Genomic DNA, 22,109 nt, shown 5'->3' on the forward strand with positions numbered 1-22,109 from the left:
TTTCATTTTCTTTTTTACTGCTGTGTGGTATCTAAGTGTACATATCCCATAATTTCTTTATCCAGTCTTCAGTTGATGGTCATTTAGATTGATTCCATGTCTTAGCTATTGTGAACTGAGATGCAATAAACATGGAGGTACAGCTAGCTCCTTTATTTGCTGATTTCATTTCTCTTGGGTAAATTCCCAGGAGTGGCATGGCTGGGTAATATGGAAGGTCTATATTCAGACTTTTGAGATATCTCCATACTGTCTTGCATAGTGATTTTACCAGTTTACATTCTTACCAACAATGGGTTAGAGAACCTTTTCCCCCACATCCTCACCAGCATCTGTTGTTAGTTGATTTCTGCATGAAAGTCATTCTAACTGGGGTGAGGTGAAACCTCATTGTGGTTTTGATTTGCAATTTCCTGATGGCTAGTGATCCTGAATATTTTTTCATGTGTCTGTTAGCCATTTGGATTTCCTCTTTGAGAAAAGTCTGTTTAAGTCCGTGGCCCATCTCTTAACTGGGTTGTTTTGTTGTGGAATTTCTTGATCTCTGTAGATTTTGGTTATTAATCCTTTATCAGTTGCATAGTTTGGAAATAATTTCACCCATTCTATCAGTTGCCTCTTGACTTTCCTGAGTGTTTCTTTTTCAGTACAGAAGCTTCTCAATTTGAAGTAATCCCATTTGTTAATTTTGGTTTTGACTGCCTGTGCCTCTGGGGTCTTTTCCAAGAACCCTTTGCCTGTGACAATATCTTGCAGGGTTTCCCCAATGTTCTGTAATAATTTGATGGTGTCAGGTCATAGATTTAGATCTTTAATCCATGTTGAGTGGATTTTTTTGTGTATGGTGTAAGGCAGTGGTCTTGTTTCATATTTCTGCATATGGAAATCCAGTTTTCCCAGAATCATTTGTTGAAGAGACTCTCCTTTCTCTAGGGATTGATTTTAGCTCCTTGGTCAAATATAAGTTTGTTGTAGATGCTTGGATTGATTTCTGACATTTCTATTCTGTTCTGGTCTATCCATATATTTTTGTACCAGTACCAGGCTGTTTTGATTATAACTGCCTTTGTAGTATGTCTTAAAATCTGGTATTGTGATGCCTCTGGCTTTGTTTTTGTTGTACAAGATTGCTTGAGCTATTTGAGGTCCCCTGTATTTCCATACGAATTTCAGCATCACTTTTTTCTAGATCTGAGAAGAATGTCTTTGGTATTTTGATTGGTATCACATTGAATCAGTAAATTACTTTCAGAAGAATGGACATTTTGATGATACTGATTCTTCCAATCCATGAACATGGAAGATTTTTCCATTTTTTGTATCTTCTTCTATTTTTTTCTTCAGTGTTTTGTAATTCTCATCATAAAGATTGTTGGCATCCTTGGTTAAGTTTATTCCAAGGTATTTGATTTTGTTTTTGTGGCTATTGTGAATGGGATTGATTAGAAGTTCTTTCTTAGCATTGGCATTTCTGTGTATACAAAAGCTGTTGATTTTTGTGTATTGATTTTATATCCTGCTACTTTACCAAACTCTTCTAAGAGTTCCAGTAGTCTCTTGGTGGAGTCTTTTGGATCCCCTGTATATAGAATGATGTCATCTGCAAATAGGGATAGTTTGACTTATTCCTTCCAATTTGTATCCCTTTGATTTCTTTTTCTTACCTAATAGCTCTGGATAAAACTTCCAGGACTATATTGAATAGCAATGGTGAGAGTGGGCATCCTTGTCTGGTACCAGATCTCAGCGGGAATGCTTCCAACTTTTCCCCATTCAGTAGGATACTGGCTGTGGGTTTGTCATAAATTGCCTTGATTGTGTTGAGGAATGTTCCTTCTATACCCAATGTGCTTAGAATTTTCATTATGAAAGGGTGTTGTATTTTATCAAATACTTTCTCTGCGTCTATTGAGATAACTGTTTTTTTTTCTTCAGTTTGTGAATGTGATGTATCAGATTGATTGATTTGTGAGTATTGAACTCCCTGCATACCAGGGATGAATCCCACTTGGTCTGGGTGGATGATCTTTCTTATGTGTTGTTAGGTTTGATTGGCTAGAATTTTTGTTCAGGATTTTTGCACCTATGTTCAGCAGGGAAAATGTTCTGTAGTTCTCTTTTTCTGTTGCATCTTTCTTGAGTATAGGAATTAAGGTGATGCTGACTTCATAGAAAGAATTTGGGAGGATTCCCTTTCAGTTGTTTTGAATATCTTGAGAAGAATTGGAGTTAGTTCTTTAAATGTCTGGTAGAATTCACGGAAGCCATCCATTCATGGGCTTTTCTTTGTTGGGAGCTTCTTTATTACTGATTCAATTTCCTTCTTGGTTATACATCTGTTTAGGTTTTCTGTGTCTTTATGGCTCAATTTAGGTAGATTGTATGTGTCCAGGAATTTATCCATTTTTTTTCTAGGTTTCTCAGTTTGTTGGCATACAATTCTCTTTGTAGTGGTTTCTGACGATTCTTTTTATTTCTGTGGTGTCTATTGTTACATTTCCTTTTTCACCTCTAATTTTATTTATTTGGGTCTTTTTTGGGGGGTGAGGTTGGGCCAATGGTGTGTCATTTTGTTTTTTTTTTCCCAAAAAAGCTAGCTCTTCATTTTGCTGATCTTCTGTGTTGTTCTTTTGGATTGATTTTTGTTGATTTCTTTCTAATTTTAATTGTTCTTTTTTTCTACTGTTCTGGTTTTTGTTTACTGTTGTTTTTCTAGATCCTTGAGATGTAGCTCATTTATTTGGTGCCTTTCCAATTTCTTGATGTAAGCACTAATTGCTATAAACTTTGCTCTTAATACTGCTTTTGCTGTGTCCCATAAGTTTTGATATGTTGTACTGTCATTTTATTTGTTTCCAGAATTTTTTTGATTTCTTCTATGACCCACTATTTCTCTAGGAACATGTTGTTCAGTCTTCATGTGTTTGCATATGTTCTAGAGATTCCTGAGTTGATTTCCAGTTTCATTACATTGTGGTCTAAGATGATGCATGGTATGATTTCTATTTTTTTGAAATTGCTGAGACTTGCTTTATGGCCTAGTATGTGGTGAATCCTAGAGAAAGTTCCATGCACTGGTGAGAAGAATGTGTATTCTGCAAATACAGGATGAAAAGTTCTGTAGATATCTATTAGGTCCATTTGGTCTATAGTGTCAATTAACTCTGCTGTTTCCTTGCTGATTTTCTGTTTGGTTGCTGTCCATTGTGAAAGTGGGGTATTGAAGTCCCCCATTACTATTGTTTGGAGTCTATGTCTCCCTTTAGATCCCTTAAAATTTCTTTTAAATAGTCAGATGCCCTGTAATTGGGTGCATATACGTTTATAATAGTTATATCTTCCTGTTGAATTGACCTCTTAATCATTACATAGTGCCCTTGTTTGTCTCTTTCAACAGTTTTTGTGTTAAAGTTTATTTTGTCTGCTATTAGGATGGCTACACCAGCTCTTTTTTGGTTTCTGTTGGCATGGAATATCTTTTCCTATCCTTTCATTTTCAGTCCATGTGCATCTTTGTTGGTGAGATCTGTTTCTTGTAGGTAGTAAACAGATGGGTTTTGTTTTTTAATCCATTCAGCCAGTCTATGTCTTTTAACTGAAAAGTTGAGGCCATTTACATTCAAGGAGACTTGATTAGTAATGACTATGCCATGCCATTTTTCCAAAAATAGTCCTTTTTATTTACTTTGAATTTCCTTTTAACTTTTACTGGGAGATTTTCTTCTTTTACCTTCTTTCATAGTGATGACCATGTTTCTGTGTTTCTGTGTGAAGCACACCTTTAAGCATCTTTTTGTAGGGCTGTATGGGTGTGACAAACTCATTGAATTTCTGTTTGTTATGGAAGGTCTTTATTTCACCTTCATTCATAAATGAGCGCTTTGCAGGGTGTACTCTTCTTGGTTGACAGTTTTGGTTTTTTTTTCCCCTCTTAAGATTTGGACTATATCTCACCATTCTTTCCTACCTGTAGGGTTTCTGATGAGAAGTCCGCTGTGAGTCTAATCTGACATGTCTTTTGTGCACATTTTAGAATCTTTTCTTTATGTTTTACTGTGGTGAATTTGATAACAATATGTTGTGGTAAAGATCTTTTCTGGTCATCTATTAGGAGTTCCGTGTGCTTCTTGTACTTGAATGTCCCTTCCTTTTTCCAAATTAGGGAAGTTTTTTGTTATTATTTCACTAAAAAGGCCTTCTCACCTTTTATTTCTCTCTTTCCACACTTTCAGGAACTCCTAGAACCTGTATGTTGGGTCATTTGATAGTATCCTGTAGATTCCCAACAGTGCTTTTAGTTTCCTAATTTCCTCTTCTTTTTGGTTTGACTGTATAATTTCATGTGCTTTGTTTTCTAAGTCTGATATTCTTTATTCTGCCTCACCGATTCTGTTGTGAAGGCTCTCCATTGCATTTTTTATTCTGTTGAATTCTTCTTTTCATTTTGATTTCTCTTTAAGATTTAATTTCGTGGGAGAAATTTTCTTTCATCTCATATACAGATTTCAGTAGTTTGTGCATTTGCTTCTGATTACTTCTATGTAATCTTATGATCAATTTTTTGAATTCCATTTCTGGTATTTCTTCAATCTCTTCATCTTCACAATCTAGTATTGAAGTGTTATGTTGTTTTGGGGGGCATCATGATGTCTGTCTTCTTATTCTTTCTTGAATTGGTGCATTTGTTATTTGGCATTTGTGGAGATACTTTTTTTTTTTTTTTTTTTTTTTTTTTTTTTTTGCTGTGGCAGCTTTTATCTTTGTACTAAGCCTCTGTTGATAAGTGAAGTGTCTGCTTTCAGAGGATATCTAGAGGCATGTGGTGGGTGTGGCCAGGGAGATCTGTTCAGTTCTCCAGGGTGAAGGGTGTGTCTAAGGTGACACACCCAGGTTTGGCATGGTAAATCTTTTTTTTTTTTCTTTTTATCAGAAGGGAGGTTTATTTTGCTCAGTTAAGCTCCTCTCCTCAAAGGAGACCAGTGCCTGAGCACTAGCCCCAGTGAGTACAATATTCATCCACTCTGCCCTAGATCCACACAAATGATCTGTGCAATCCTCAGTGTAAGCTTAGATTCTCCAGCAATGTCTCTCACCAGATAACCAGGAAGTCCTGAGTGTGTGGAGTCTCCCACAGTGACTGCTCAAAGTCCCAGGCACACCATGAGTCCTCCCACACAGCCTCAGTTTTTTTTTTTTCCACGGTCCTGGCACACAACCCTCCCATAGTCACGAGCACCCAGCCTCCTGTTAGTTCTCCCCACCACAGTCAGGAGTCTCCACTCAGCTGGTTGCTGGTAATGGACATGAGCTGGCACAGCTGTTACATATGTCCAAACTGGAGCCCGCTCTATCAGCTTGTTACAGGACTCTGTTGTAAGGTGATCAGGGAGAGAGAAATGTGTCCCTCCTTGTTTTTTGCCCTCATCTAGTTTGGCAGGTACACTCTCCCCCATGGGGCTCCAAGACAGATTCCCTCTAGGTTCTTCCTACAGCTTTATCACCAGTGGCTTGGGCTGCTGTAGTCTGATCTTGCCTCACTCTCCAATGCTGACATGTAGGCTCTTGCTGGCTGGGGTCTTGAGTTGTGGGAATCCACGATCCTTACATAGGTCTACTGTGTCCCTCTAATTTGCATAGCATTTCCTCTGCCATTTTCTCCCTAACACTTGACTGCAATTGCACTCCCTCCAACTATTAAACTATTTTCTCATAGACTAGAGCAGTAAGCTCCCTCCCTACTCCACCATCCTTGAAGCTCCTAAATGAATCAATGGGTATAACATTTCTGCCTTGTAATATTGTTATGCAAGTTAAATCGGGTAATATTTGAAAACTGCTTGGAATAGTATGCAAATTAGAACCATGTAGATATTTGGCAAGTCGAAGCACAGATGGACAGGCAGTAGGCATTAGTTACTCATGTTACCAGGGGCACACAAAGCTGAGAATAACTCAGGAAATAACTGAGTCATGGATATCATCTTATGCTTCATCTCCCAGGTGAAATGCAAGAATCTCTTGAGTTTCAAAAAAAATTTTTAGAGCATATTTATTTGAAGGGCAGAGTGGGGGTGGAGAGAGGGAGGGAGATGTAGAGATAGAGATAGAGATAGAGATATAGAGATGAGAGAGAGAGAGAGAGAGAGAGAATCTGTATCAGCTGGTTCAGTTCCCAAATTCCCACACAGTAAGGGCTATGCCAGAGCCAAGAACTCCATCCAGGTCTCCCACGTGAGTGGCAGGAACTCAAGTATTTGAGTCATCACCTCCTGCCTCCCAGGGTGCTAATCAGCAGAGAGCTGGACCAGAAGCAGAGGCAGGACTTGAACAAGGCATTCCAGCATGGGATATGGGTGTCCCAAGTGACAGTTTAACCGGCTGCACCGCAAGACCTGCCCTCATCTAAAAAATTCTTTTTCCCACAAGAGTATTGTTGAATTAGCCAAAATTCAGTACATAGGTACTTCAATCCCACTATATATGGGATCTATCCATGAGGACTAGAATCATGTTTGCCTAATCATATTTCCAGGACACACAGTAAGTATTCAATAAATGGAAGTGGTCTCTATAAATCCTATAAATTTATTCTATAACTGAACGTATCTGTTGCATAACTTTAGAGCACATTAGTATTTATTTGGGAAACAGTGAGACAGACACAGACAAATCTCAGCTCAACGGGTTCACTCTCCAAATGCCTGCATTGGCCAGGGCTGGGCCAGGATGAGGCCTGGAACTCAATGAAGGTCTTCCATGGGGGTGGTAAGGACCCATGTGCATGAGCCATCACCTGCTATCTGCAGGGTGTGCATCAGCGGGACATAAAATTGGGAGCAGGCGCTCTGATAGGAGATGCAGGTGTTCCACTGGCCACTTAATGGCTGGACCAGGCACCTTCCCCTGAGAGCACATTGAACCACTCAATGAATATTAGATAACAAATGGACAAATAAGTACCTTTCTTGAAATCACTGAAACACACCTGCTTGGTATATGTCTCAGTAATGGGAAAAAAATGTATACTTGGTACCCAGTTCCTCTTAGGTGGGGCGCTTGCTTTATTGAGATAGGAAACTGCCTGAGCTGTGGACAAACTAAGGCTCAGAGAGACCAAGTCATCTTTTCCACAGTCATACTGCAGGAGGTGGTAGAGCTGGTTTGGAGCTATGATTCCAGAGCCCACGTTCCAAGCCACGGCACTGCACTTGCACTTTTTCTGGAACGTTCCCACATCTCCCTTGACAGCTTTGGGGTTTGACTCCCTGCTGCCTTCTTCAACTGCCTCCCATCAACCTTCTCAGCTACCTATCCTCCATGCTATCAGCACGGAGGCTTTGGGTCCACGTGTTTCCCATGAGCCCTACCTCACCTCTGTGACAGGCACACAATAGAATGGTCCCATCTTGCAGATGGCTCATCACCGAAGACTGTCACCTCTCAATTTCCCAGGGTCCCCACTGGACCAGAACTTTCTGTGTTCTTCCACCTTTCCCAGCACCTCCCTTCTGTTTGTATTGTTTTTCGCCCTTACATGAGACCATGAAGGTTATTTGCCCTCCATCCAGAACAGGGATCAACAAACTGTAGCCCACGGGCCAAGTCTGGCCCACCACCTGTTTTTGTTAGTAAAGTCCTCCTGGAATGCAGCCAAGCTCCATTCATTCACATATTGTCTATGGCTATTTTCATGCTACAGTGACCGAGTTGAGCAGTTCAGGGACCATCTGTGCCTGCAAAGCCTAAAACAGATTGTTTTCTACAGAAACGTCTGCTGACCCCTGGCCTAGAGAGACTCTTAATTGTTCCCAGAAACCCTGAGGTTAGTGGAGCCTTGTTCTTTAGGACAAACCCAAGCTTCTGATCATGCTAATCCCCCTCTGGTTGTGGCTGGGAGGATCGGGTTTGGCACTGGAGTGGGAGGTGGGAAGGAGCCTGAGACTCGTGTAGGGGAACTGCTAGGTTAATTGTGTGCGTCGTGGCTGGGTCTCGGGAGGGGTGAGGAGGCATCCCCAGCACCGTGCTGCTTCTCGCTTGGGCCTGCACCTGCCACTCTCCCCGTGCCCCAGGGCCGCTGGAATTTCTCAGCATGATCTTGGGAAAATGCAGTCCCCCACCGTCACCCCAGCCGTCTACCTCGGAGAACTCTGGCTCGCTGCCAGGCAACAGATAGTTCCTTGCCTGTGGCCAGCCCCCATGTGCTCAGAGGTACTCACAAGGCGAATCCAACAAGCTCATGATTTCCTTCTCTTTCAGTGTTTTACTATGGAAAATGTCAGAAATACAAAAGCAGGCAGAAAAAAATGAGTGCACGTCTCCATCTGCCAGCTTCAATTGTGCTGTTCTCCATATCAGTCACTTGGTGGTTACCATCTCCCCCAACCACAGAATTTGTAATTTTATACATACACACGTCAGTGTGTTTCTCTTATTGTGACTATAAAGTCATTGTCATCATACTTTAAATAGATAACAATAATTTATCTTTTTAAAGATTTTTAGAGTTTATTTAGAAGGCAGATTGACAAGAGAGAGAAATCTTCCATCTGCTGGTTCACTCCCCCAGTGGCCACAATGGCTGAGGCTAGGCCAGGCCAAAGCCAGGAGCCCAGAGCTCCATTCAGGTCTTCTACATGGTGGGTGCAGGGGCCCAAGCACTTGGGCTATCTTCTGTTGCTTTCAAAGACACCTTGGTAGAGAGCTGGATCGGAAGGGGAGCAGCTGGCACTCCAGCTGCACCCTGGTGTGGGATGCCAACGTCACAGTGGCAGCTTAATCCATGTTATGCCACAACAGTGGCCCTAACAATAATGTCTTATGTCATCAACCACCTATTGTGTTCAAATTTCCAACTGTTTATTTTTTTAAATAGTTTTTTTTGAATCAAGACTCACACTTCAAGTTTTTTTTTAAAGTCTTCTTGATTCTAAGATGGACCCCACCGTCTCCTTTTCAGTGTTTCTCAGTTTTAAAAAGTGTGTTTCTTTTTGGAATACTTAAGTTGATTTTCGTTCATAAGAAAGGCTGAGAGCCACAGGCAGGGATCATCCACCCGCTGGTTCACTCCTCAAATGCCTGCAGTGGCCAGGGCTGGCCCTAACTGAAGCCGGGAGCCTGGAGCTCCATCCGGGTCTCTCATGTGGGTGGCAGGGGCCCAAGGACTCAAGCCATCTTCTGTGGCCTCCTAAGGTGTGCGTTTGCAGGAGGATAGATTGAAAGCAGAGGCAGGCCTTGAACCCCCAAGGGGGCACAATCCAATGGCATTTTAACCACAGGGCCCGACGAGGACCAAGGTGGGATGTAGCCCTTGCTTTCCCCGCAGACACTCACGTGGTGTTTCTCTTCCTGAAAACCGATTGTGCAGGCATGCAAATGCATCGGCAGTGGCGGTCACTGATGAGAACAGGGGCAAGATGCGACTTTTAGAAGAGGATGCAAGGCTTTCCCTTGGCCCTGAGACCTGGGCCCCGCCTTTCCCCTGCTGCTGTGACAGCTCCGTCCGTCTTCAGCCCTAACTTTCCAGCCATCTGTTCTCACCACCCTCTTTCCAGGGTTGCTGGGCACCCTCCCATCAGCAGGCTCTCAGCATGCAGGGGGCCACCCCCGTGTGGCCCTTGTTGATTCCCAGGTTTCACCAGAGCCCCTGCCACATTCCCCTCTCCTCCCCCACAGGCCCTCAGGACCCGCGTGGCCTCCCTCTTCGGAGAGACCTTGATATCTGTGACAGCAGCCACGTGGCAGCTCTCAGCTCAGACTTTCTCAATGTTTCTCCCTTCCACCCGAGCTTTCCCTCGCTTTTAGCTCCATCTCAGGGCACCGAGGAAGCACCTGCTTGGATCTTTGTGGAGGGACGCACAGAGGACTGTCTGAGAGGAGTCATTCCAGTGCCAACGTGGTCCTGTCTGGGAGGGAGATGCCTAGATGACCAGGCCTTCTGTGAAATTCATCACTGAGTGTGTATGACTTTCACAAAACCTGTAATACCATTTGAAGATGGACATGATACTCGCCAAAATGTAGACAACAGCTAGGAGGAAAGAACAGTCCATTTCCCTACATTCTCCATCACCCTTTGTGGTAGACTGAATCTGGGTCCCAAAGATGGCCCTGTTATAATTCCCCGGGGAAGTGTTATCTGACACTGGCAGAAGGGACTTGGCAGGTGGGATAGAGCTAAGTATTATCTTCAGACAGGAGGGTCATCCCGATCTTCCAGGCGAGCCAATGAGAGCCCAGGAGTCCTTAAAGTAGCAGCTGGACACCAAGGAGAGCCACGCAGAAGTGAGGATGGAGAAGGCTGAGGATGAAGGTCAAGGATACAAAGTTGCTGGGTTGGAAGATGGAGGCGGGGGCCACCAGCCAAGGAATGCAGGCAGCTTCTAGAGGCTGGAAAAGGCAGGAAGCATCTTCCTCTAGGGTGTCCAGAAAAGAATCCAGCTCTACCAACCCCCTGATTTTAGCCCACTGAGACCCAGGTCAGCCTCTGGTGTCCAGGCTGTAGGATAATAAAAAGCTACCAAGGTTGTGGTGGTTTGTTACAAAAATGGAGGTGTTTGACTTCCAGGGCCGGGGCATAAAGGGCACTGTGGCTTCCTCATTGTGCTAGGTTTTTTTTTTTTCTTTTTAAGCTCGATGCATACTCAAGCAGCCCACAAGAGGGCCTGCAGCCAACAACCTCACCACACGACTGCACCATCTTGGAAACCCCAGGCCTAGCTAAGCCCCCTTGACATCTATTCTAGAACCTCGCAGGAGGCTCTGAACCAGAACCAACCACGTGTCTGCTCCACAGAAACTGAGATAATAACTGTGTACTGCTTTAAGCTGCTACGTTTGGGGGGCAGTGTATGGCACAGTGATGGATAAACACCACTTGCCCAAGGTCAGACCATCAGTAAGTACTGGAGCGGAGATTTGAAAATTGGTTGTCTGTCCCCAGAGCTCAGGCTCTTGATCCAAAGCCAATAATGCCTAAGGCACTAGTTTATATTTGCGCTTCCTTTAAAAAAAATCTTGGCAGAGTCTTTTTCTCAAAGTTCATCTTCCTCCCGTTTGCATCTTTAAGCCCTGCTCAAAATGCCCCTCTGTCCTGCTCCTGCCTCCTGGAGTCATCCACAGGAGGATGCTGATAGAACAACCGGTCTTTGGTAAAGCCAAGAGCAATACTTTCCCAAAGCTCCCCATGTCACTTCCATGGGCAGCCGGGGTGCAGAAAGCCACTAGAGTAGATGAGGAGTTCTCACCCCCAGCCTTGGGGACACTTGCCAGTGTCTGGAGACATCCATGACTGTCAGGTGCAGGGGGCAGCTACTGGATGCTCATGGGTGGAAGCCAGTGATGCTGTTCAATACCCTACAACACTCAGGTCAACCCCACAATGAAGAGTTACCTGGTCCTAAACATCAGTGGAGCCCACAGTGAGAAAAACCTGGATTAGATACGCTTTTCCAGCTCCTGCCTTCAATCTCCTTGAAGAACTTGGGCTCCCACTTGCTTCTCTGATTCTCCAAGAGTACCCTGAGGAAGAATAATGCACTGGGTTCTTGTACAAGACCAAATCTGGGCACTGACCACCCTGGCCACTGCCCGAGCAGGACTGGCTCCAGGCCCAGCAGCACGACCCCCGGGATGGGGCTCTCTCCTGTTTCCTTCTAGCGCTCTGCTCACATGTGTATCACAACACTCATTATGGAATCTGTAGCTAACATAAACACACTCTCTCTCTCTCTCTCTCCAAGGGCTGGGGATTTAAGCTATCCACCTCTGCTTTTTCCATAGCACTAAGCTCTGCGTCGTAGTGGGTGGTTATTCGATAGATAGTTATTGCTTCAAATGAATTGGCCTAGTATCACTTACTTGTCCTCATGCTTCTAGGCTTTTCTTTGAAAGGTAGTGGAAGGGTTGGCACTGTGGCATAGTCGGTGAAGCTGCTGCCTGCGATGCTGGCATTCCAGTTTGAATCTCAGATATTCCACTTCCTGTCCAGCTTCCCTGCTAATGGCCTGGGAAAGCAACAGAAGATGGCCCAGGTGCTTGGGCCCCTGTACCCATGTGGGAGACCAGGGGGAGAGGGGAGCTCCCAGCTCCTGGCTCCTGGCTTTGGATGGACCCAGCTTCCGGCCGTTGTGGCCATTTAAGGAGTGAACCAGCGGATGGAAGACCTCTCTCTCTCTCTCTCTCTCTCTCTCTCTCTCTCTCTCTGCCTTTCAAATAAATACATCTTAAAAAAAAAAAAAAGCAATGGAAGTAGAGAATACAAATGCCAGTTCAAGCAAGAGTGCCTGTGTTTCTGCTCTTGTGGTGTCCAGCTGAGATGACTGTGCCCCCAGAAAATCAAATTTGGAGACCAGCAACGTGGCCTAACAGGTTAAGCCAATCACTTGAAATGTCAGCATCCCATATGAACGCTGATTCAAGTCATGGCTGCTTCACTTCTCTCCGGATCCCTGCTACTGTGCCTAGCAAAGCAGCGATACATGGTCCAAGTCCTTGGGCCCCTGCCACTCACATGGGAGACCCAAATGGAGTTCCAGGCTCCTGGCTTCAGCCTGACCCAGCCTTGGCTTTTAGGGCCATTTAGGGAGTGAACCAGCAAATGGAAAATCAATCTCTCTCTCTCTCTCTCTCTCTCTCAACCTTTCAAAGAAATAAATCTTAAAAGTAAGAAAAAAGAAAAATCAAATGTAAAAGCAAATATATTTAGATGCAAACATATTTGAAATCCATGCATAGTTTTTACATCAGCTTTTTGAAGAAAGACCCCTCATAGGTATATGAGCAGCCAGTGGATGTCCACAGCCATTTTCTTAAGATTGATGATTTACTTATTTGAAAAGCAGAGTTACAGAGAGACACTTTCCATTCACTGGTTCACTCCCCAAATGGCCACAATGGCGGGGATGGTCCAGGCCGGAGCCAGGAGCCAGGAGCTTTTCTGGATCTCCCATGTGGGTGCAGGGGCCCAAGCACCTGGCCCAACTTCTGTTGCTTCCCTAGGTTCATTAGCAGGGAGCTACACTGGAAGTAGAGCAGCTGGGACTCAGACGCCTTACCCACTATGCCACAGCATAGTGGCCCCTCAAGATTTTTTTAAAATGGTAAAATCCACTTGTTTGTTTTTTAATTGTCAGAATTGAGAGTGTCAAGTCTGTGCACATGGTGTGGCACTGCAGGGCCATGGGTCTCACCTAATAGCTTCCACTCCGGGTAACCCGTGCCCCTGCGAGCCTTGCACCTCAGTTTCCTGACACTGTCCTTGCACGGGACACAAGAGAAATCCATGTTCCTCTCCAAACTGAGTGCACTTTTCTTCCACCGAGGGCTTCACACGGTGGAGTACTGCTTGTCTGTCGCCTTCGAAGTGAGCTTTCCTGACTGCTCCCTCAACTTGGGCACCCGCACCACGACACATTCTCCTCTCTACTTACTTCTTCCTGGCGTGTACCCGCTGATCTTTTGTCACCCTCCCATCCCCAAGACTATCAATTCCTTGAAGACAGACATGTCGGGCTACTGGGTTCACTGCCACAGCTCTTTCTCCAACACCCAGAATGATGGCTGGCATGCAGTATCAATATTTCTTGCATGCATGAATAAATTATGCTAATCTAGAAATTGAACGTACTGTAGAGTCATCAACAAGCACAAATTAGATGTAACTGATTCAACGTGGTGGCTAGATCTCACAAGTGTATATTTGAATTAAAGCACGTTGTAGAATAAAAGGAAAATTTCTTGATTTGCAAAAATTGGGCTGGTAATAGCATTGTTAGGTGGGTCAAATGCTGAGAGCAACACTACAGGTACTCACTAAATGATGGCTGGACTTGCTGTTATCAATGACAAAAAAAACCTTATACACAGTACTATCATATACTATGATATAAATACTACTAATTTTATATAGTAAAAATATCACTTTTTTTTTTTTTTGACAGGCAGAGTGGACAGTGAGAGAGAGACAGAGAGAAAGGTCTTCCTTTGCCGTTGGTTCACCCTCCAATGGCCGCTGCGGCCGGCGCATCTTGCTGATCCGAAGCCAGGAGCCAGGTGCTTCTCCTGGTCTCCCATGGGGCGCAGGGCCCAAGCACTTGGGCCATCCTCCACTGCACTCCCTGGCCACAGCAGAGAGCTGGCCTGGAAGAGGAGCAACCGGGACTAGAACCCGGTGTGCTGGTGCCGCAAGGCGGAGGATTAGCCTATTGAGCTATTAAGAGCTCTGGAAAGATGCACTAGAGACTAAACCAATTACCTCGGTGAGGGGAGGAGACCCAGACTAGCACTGCCAAAGAGAGTTAACTTTTTGTCTTGTTCTAATATAGGGATGGAGAGTTAATGCATGTAATGAAAAATTAATATTTAGCAAAGCTTTTTTTTTTATATTTCCCGAGGTATCGTGACCTTCAGAGAGAGAGGGGAGATGAATGACTTCAGATAAGAATTATTTTTTCTGGTTTATTTCTGAAATGCTTCTTGAATGACATCACTGCAGGGTTAGAATGAGCTTAGCATGGGCTAAAAATAACCAGAGACAGGAGCCACAAATAGAGCTGACCCAGGGTTCTCCTAAAGTGGGGGAAACGCTCAGTAACTCAATCCGCAAATGCGGATAAATCATGCAAAGCCCCGTGCCGTACTTACTGTTGCTTCAGCCACTCGGCCACGAATGGGATGGAGAAGAATTCTGTGAACGGCTCCCCCGTCCTCTTTGGATTGTGGCTGCTCCGGAGGCCATGCGATTGATTGCCAGGGAAGCGATAAGCAAGGATGCAAGTCAGTTGTTGCCACACTCGGGAATGCTCAGGCTCGCAGGATATTCAAAGACGTGGACCACTTACTTGTATAACCACTCGGTGAGGAAATCGCAGGCCAGGAATTTGGTTCTCTTCCTCTGGAATGAGAGAATGAAACTGTTCTGCCTCTGCTCACGGGTCTGAGCAGGCCAGGGGCAGAGGGTAACGGAAGGCATGGGTGGGATGAGACCCAACTTCTTTACGAGGTTTATGCGCGCATCAGCGGACAGTAGCTGGGGCTCTCGGGATTACATGCTCTTGGGATTGCCTTGGAAGGAGGTTGCACTTCGATCTAGACCGCGATTCTCTTTGAGTGAACGCAATCACTTTTCCCAGGCTCCTCGGCACCAGGGGACAGCTACAGGAGGACAGCAGTCTGGCCTTACAGTGGCACCAGGGGACAGCTACAGGAGGACAGCAGTCTGGCCTTACAGTGGCACCAGGGGACAGCTACAGGAGGACAGCAGTCCGGCCTTACGGCGGCACCAGGGGACAGCTACAGGAGGACAGCAGTCCGGCCTTACGGGCTACAAAAAGACCCATCTTGGAGATTTCAGGAAAAGCTCTGCTTTTCTAAGTCCTGCTGCCCCCACTTCCTAGAAGGTCACTTCCACTTCCAACCTGGAACCCAGACACAGAACTAGGAGGGAGCCAGGAAGCCACTGCCAGGGCTGGTGGAGCCAGGGGGGCAGGGGGGGCGGCTTCCTTCCGCCCCAACGTGGGCCTGCCCTGCTCTGGGCTTCTTGATATGTAAGGATAAAGAAACTTCATGTGGGTCATGGCCCTGATCTTGAGTTTTCATTACACGCGATTAGATGTCGTGCCTTGGTGGCAGACAGCTGGATGGGCACAAGGCAGAGAAAGTGGCAGAGTCAGTGGGGGCAAGGCACCAGGTACCTCGCCTTAGGTTTCGGCTTCGAGTCTCTTCTGGTAGCCCCGACAGAACCAGTCAATTCCTTTTGGAGAAGTGTTAGGAAAACGGGGGGGAGAGAGGGCACCTGCCTCTCCTTTGAAGATGGCAGGGGCTAAGAACCACGTCAGGCCCTAGGCGTCGGTTGCCCCGTGGAGTGAGTCTTCCCAAGGGTGACGGTGACATATCAGGCTTTCCAGATCCACCATGCTCTCCTCTCCTCTCTGCCCTGGAGAGGTTCCCAGGGACCGGGCTCCTTTACCTTCTAATGGAGTGAAGCCTATAGCAAGAACCCGCAGGGGATGAGCGAGAGAGAGGAGAAAGGTGGGCTGCTGTGGGTTGAGCTCTGTCCCCTCCCCCTGACACACTGAGGTCCTAACACCTAAGTGCTTCAGGACAAGATCGGACATGGAAACACCTGGCCGCAGATGTAACTGACTAAGCCCAGCCACTCCAGAAGGTCAAAGTTGCTCCAATAACTGAGAACCAATGTAGGTTTCCAGTAGCGAGGAAGACGGCGATGCCACTGGGGAGGCTACCCGTGGCCAGTACCGCCATACTGGACCCTGGGTCCTGCCATGATGAAGGCAAAATGCCCTGCACCTTTCAGGAACCTGAGCCGTGTCTTTCCTTTCCTTTTTGGTTAGGACAATGCCAGTTTGCGCTGGGCTGGGCATGGTCTACAACAGCAGATGTTTTAAACATTATTCTTCCTTCTCCAGTCTGCCACCTCCCACCTGCCCTTCACGATGCTGCCAGGAAGCCTTTCTGAGTGCCATCACCCTCTTCTGTGTAGGGTGGGCTCTCCCCTCGCTCCCTGTGTGCCCACCGCAGGGCACCTCAGACCGTGACACACCTGGTAGCCCACATGTCTACGTCCCTGACTGAAGTTGGGTAGAGCGTACCTGTGGGTTCTTCCGTCTTTCTGTTCCCAGTGGTGATGGGGACACCTTGCACGGGGCAGGTGATGAGCGGGGTGCAGTAATGAGTGCATTCCCCACCCAGCTGCAGTGCCCCAGCGCCAGAAAGAACCCACGCACAAGGGGTGGGCTGTGTGCAAACAGGAACTGCTCATATAGTTCCAGACAAGTCCTGCTCCCTTTCTTCCCACCACATACTAGACCGTGTAATGGGGTCTTCTGGCCTTTGCAAGGGGAGGATTCCCTTCGAGAGGCTGTCTCTAGCCAAAATAAGGAAATACGCCAACGACAATGCACATAGGTAGCTGGCCTGACGCGCCGTGTACTAATTTGAACAATCCGGCGATTGTAGGATGGCAGCGTCGCGCTCTCGTCCCACAAAAGACGCATTGTTCCCTCGGCAGTCACCGCACCACTTAGTGGCAAAGGTTCCTTCTACGAAGGGAAGGAGGCTCGAGACTTTCAAAATAGCCAGGCGCTCTGGTGTATGAAGGTCATGCAGGCAGATCTAATCCCTTTGGATGCAAAGAAATAACATGGGGAAAATTGTGTTCTCCTCGTGTTCTGAGCGAGCGTGGACGTGCCGTGCATACCCACACACCCAGAACACTGCGGGCATTGTTCAGCTGCTGTTTGCTTTGAAAATTATCTGCTGGGGGAGCTGAAAGAGAGAAGGGAAAGCAAATGAAAACTTGTGACGAGTGACGAGATAAGAGAGAGGAAGTAATGGGAAAAGGAGAGAGCAAGATTAAGAATGTGTGGGCGCTCCAGGTTTCCCGAACGTGGACAAACGCACTGAGTTCTTGGCGGTAAAAGGCTGCAAATGTGCAAGTTTGGGAAAGCAGATGAAATCGTTAAAGGAGCTTCAAATTTGTTACAAGAAAATCTGTTTTTTTTTTTTTATCAAGAATTCAGAGGAACTAGACTAAGCATTGAGGGATAAAACATCCTTGTGTCATCATGAGTTGGCAAATTATTTTGAAATAGATCCAAAAAACCCAAAACAGATGGCTCAATGGCTCATGATAGATGTGTAATGAAGCAAGTAAAACAAGACGGTCGCTGACAATGTGGATACGTGCACAGTCGCTCTGACATCCCCTCAGATCCCCTTTGTGCTTGGGAAAAAAAAAAAAAAAAACCCTGATTTTGAAGGTTTCTTTTTTTAAAAAAAAATTTTTATTTATTTTAAAGGAAGAGTGATGGTGGGGGCGGGGAGAGAAAAAGCGATCCTCTGTCAGCTTGTTCACTCCCCCCAAATGCCCACAACAGCCAAAGAGGGGCTAGGCTAGAGCCAGCAGCCCAGAGCTCCATCCGGGTCTCCCGCCTGAGTGGCAGGAAGCCAAGCACTGGGGCCATCTTCTGCTCCCCCACCAGGTGCATTCACAGGAAGCCGGGTCAGCAGTGGGGGCTGGGGTGGGGGGCGGAGCTTGAGCCAGGGGCTCTGACGTGGGATGCAGACGTTCCAAATGGCGGCTTAAACTGCCCGCTGTGTGCCTGAATGAAATTGTGTGATGAAACTGAGGGCAAGGGGGAGGGGAGAGAGCGCCACCATAAAAGATCCGAATCTCAGAGAGAGGAAAGGCACACATGAGGAGGAGTTCCGTCCACACAGGCATTGGGACCAGTCTTTATGGGTGCGCGTACAGGAGACAGGCTGGAAGACTGGGAAGAGAGTCAGTCAGCATTCGGAAGAGACAGAGTCTAATTCCACCCCCTAAATACATCCACAGCGCACGCTGTGAGTTGAGTGGATTGAAGCATGGCTGAGGCTCCTAGGGATGGAGAGAGAGAGAGAGAGAGAGAGCGCGAGGGTCAGGCTGCCTCCTGCCTTGGTCCAGCTGGGCTGCTATCCCGAAAGCACCTTGACCAGGGGCTTATAAACAAGAAAACTTCCTTTCTCACAGGCCTGGAGCCTGCAGCCTGCAGCCTGGGGGGTTCATGATCAAGGGCACAGCAGCGGACTTGGCGTCTCCCACTTAGTACCTTCTCCCTCTGTCCCCCGAGCAACAAGCTCCCTGGGCCCCTTCCATGAGAGCCCCGGACCCGCTCCTGAAGGCCCTGCCTGTGTTTTCTGATCATTGCCCAAAGGCCAGGCAGGTGACGGGGACACAGACACTCAGGCCGTAGCACATCGTTCTGGTCTCTCCCTTTCCTTCTCTCCCTCTCCGTCAGCCGGAAGAGGCTATATCTGCCGGGGTGATGCCCAACCTACAAATCTCAGTAGCTCATGCAATCAGGGGTTTATCTCGCCCTCTCGTGACAAGACCAATTTGAGCGGCTGCCGTTCTCTCTGCTCCATAGTTTTGTTTTTTAAAAATTTGATTTGAAAGGCAGAGTGACAGATGGAAAGGGATGGGAGGGGAGAAAGGGAGGGAGAGACGGAAAGAGAGAGAGCTTCAATGGCTGCAATGACTAGGGCTGGGCCAGACCAAAGCCAAGAACCTGGAACTCCATCCGGGTCTCCCATGTCGGGGGCAGGGACCCAAGAGCTGGGACCATCATCCCACGGCCTATGCAGCAGGGGCATTAGCAGGGAGATGGATTCCATATTCTTCGCAGTTCAGACTAAGCGAGGAGCATCGTCTATCTGAAACACTACCAGTTCCCATGCAAATAACCACAATCTACTGAGCCATGCTTTGACTCAAATATATATATATATATATATATTTACTTATTTGAAAGGCAGAGTGACAGGGAGAGACAGAGAGAGAGGTCTTCCATCAAGTGGTCCCCCCCGCCCCCGAATGTCCACAACAACCAGGGTTGGACCAGGTCAAAACCACAAGCCTGGAGCTCCACTCTGGTCTCCCAAGTGGGTGACAGGGGTCCAAACACTTGGACCATTCTCCGTTGCCTTCCCAGGTACATTAGCAGGGAGCTGGATAGGAAGTGGAACAGCTGGGACTCAAACAGGTACCCATATGGGATGCAGGCGGCAGCTTAACCCCCTGTGCCACAGTGGCGGCCCCTCAGGTTTTGATTCTTAAAGCGTGTGTTTGGAAATGCCACACTGTCATGTCTGGTCCATTCAGTGGCCACAACAGGGAAGCCTCCCTTAGAGACAGGCCCAAAATACCCGTGCACGTCAAAATATTCCACCACACGGGGGCGCTATAGAGGAGAAGGGGTGGAACGGAAAGCAAGCATCCAGCTGCCTCTCCAGGCTCCCATGGGCAGGAAGTGGAGGCAAGCCTTGAACCCAGGAACTCTGATCTGGGCTGTGGGTAGCTGAGCCACGATGCCAGGTGCCTAACCCTAACTCATGTTTGTGGTTTCTCCCTGTCCCCGGGTGCCTGTTCCCTCTGTGGTCTGACGTGCGGCTCTTCAGGAGGGAGGATCTGATTGGGCTGGTTAGGTACTCGCTAGGCCAGAGCATCCCTGGTGAGCGAAGAAGCTGCGCCAGATCATTGCAGGCCCCCTTGCCGCCCTGCGGTGGCTTCCCCACGGCCTGACGCTTACGTGGGCGCTTCACAAAGTTCGTGGAAAAGTAAAGTGGAGAGAGAAGTTTATTTGAGGCAAGCACATTTTGAAATAGTCTTTTGCTGCCTTCTAAAAACAACTGTTACTTGTGGGGGAGGTGAGTGAGGGGAGGAAAAAGATATTTCATTTGAAAAGCAGGGATGAGAGGGAGACAGATGGAGATCTCCCACCTGCGGATCTCTCCTCCCGATGCCCACCACAGCCAGGGCTGGGCCAGGCCAATCCTGGGAGCCAGAAGCTCCCCATGCATCTCCTGCATAGATTGGCAGGAACCCAAGTCCTTGAGGTGCCACCTGCTGCCTCCCAGGGTGTGCATTAGCAGGAAACTAGAATTGGGGATGGAGCTGGGACTTGAACCTGGGACCTCCAATATGGGATGCAGGCACCCCAAGTGGTGGCTTAGCCACCAGGCCAAACACTGGCTCCCATTATTTTTTCATGCTATGTATTTTCTATGACTTTTCTGAAGATCTCTCTTATATACAGCTTTCACCCTTTTTCGCATCTAAATAGACTTGTAATTTCGTTTTCCGTGAGCTTTTTGAAGTACCCTCATACACCAGATTCAGTCACTTGTAGTCCAGGTGACGAGGACAGGGACAAAGCCTCAACAGATCGGCAGTCAAGGGCTGTGGACACGGCCAGCACACAGAACCATTGTGGTCTCCTTTCCAACGCACGTTTTCTCTCCACTAGACTTGGGGCAGCCTGAGAATTCCCAGACAGGACAGAGCTGGTCCATGACTATGCTAAAGAAAAATTATGGGAGGTCATTATTTTGCATTAAGCTCTTGCACAACAGATTAGGCTACAGGTCAAAATGGAGTCACTCACGCTAGAGTTCCCTATTGCCAAATAGCAGCTAAGTTGTTACCCGATCTTCCAAGAAGTCGAGAGAGAGAGAGAGAGAGAGAGAGAGAGAGAGAGAGAGAGAGAGAGAGAGAGAGAGAGAGAAGTAACAGTCCAGTTTCCCAAGCCAGGCTCAATCAGAATGGTAATGACGTTCCTTCCGCTTCCATCCTTTGAAGGGGAGGGACCTGGTGTTGGGAGTCAGTTATTTTTCTTTTGTCCTGTCTCCCTGTGCTGGTTCTGCAGGGAAAGTGACTCTGAAAGGACCCATGTGCTTTGTGTCCTGTGTTTCTGCTTTCTCCATTTCTCCGCTCAGCCCGTTGGAACGCTTGTTCTGTTTTATGGAATGAAGTGTTGCCCGATTCTAGGATTGCAGAGGAAGCCCACTGAGATCTCTCTGTGTTGTAATTCTGTCCTCTGATGCTACGATACCAGGATTGAGCAAACACCGGGACTCTAACCAGATGTCGAAGTACTTAGCACAGCAAACTTCAAACAGGTGTTCTCATTGTCCCTGCTGCGCCCGAATTTTATTACAGAAAAATAATACTTCTCAAAACAAGCTCAAAATATGCTGTGGAAACACAAACTATGGGCCAAGACGTCCAGCCTGGTCACAAGAGCCTTACTAAAAGTGCTCTTGATAACACTGAAAAATTCTGCCACACCTTTCCTGCCAGATCTATTTTTTCCACTCTTTAGGATTTTTTTTTTAAACAAAAGCTGATAATATTTCTAATTTTTCCTTATTGGCCACGGTCAGGAAATGGAGTTCTTCCCACACTGACCTGAGCCCTTGTACTTTTTAAAAGAGATTCAAGCATTTGGTTTAAACAAGGGAAATGGCTGAGCGTTTGGTTTGGCGGTGAAGACGCTGGGTGAGACACGGAAGTCCCACACTGCAGTGCCTGAGCGCCACCGCCGGCGCTGGGTCCTGATTCCGGCCGCCTGCTGGTGGGGACCCTGGGAAGCAACGGTGATGCCTCGGGTGGCTCAGCTCCTGCCACCCGTGTGGGAGATGCAGATGGAGTTCCTGGCTTTGCCCCCTGGCTGTTGTGGGCATTTGAAAAGTTAACCAGAAGATGGGAACTCTGTCTAGTTGTCTGTCTGTCTCTCTCTTTCAATAAATAAGCAAAATCTGTAGATTTCTTT

The 22,109-nt window shown here is 46.9% G+C and overlaps 1 protein-coding gene across 1 annotated transcript in view; it reads right to left on the reverse strand.

Moving 5' to 3' along the window:
- Positions 1–22,109, reverse strand: part of IQCK (IQ motif containing K) — a 124,311-nt gene that overhangs the window by 57,460 nt on the left and 44,742 nt on the right. Inside the window, exons 5-6 of the mRNA XM_062180962.1 lie at positions 14,838–14,890; positions 14,641–14,718 (exon numbers count right to left, since the gene is read on the reverse strand). Of these exons, the coding sequence (XP_062036946.1) occupies positions 14,641–14,718; positions 14,838–14,890 (131 nt within the window). The remainder of the gene's footprint in view (positions 1–14,640; positions 14,719–14,837; positions 14,891–22,109) is intronic.

Source organism: Lepus europaeus, chromosome 21, assembly GCF_033115175.1.
Source record: "Lepus europaeus isolate LE1 chromosome 21, mLepTim1.pri, whole genome shotgun sequence".
Classification (NCBI taxonomy): Eukaryota; Metazoa; Chordata; class Mammalia; order Lagomorpha; family Leporidae; genus Lepus; species Lepus europaeus.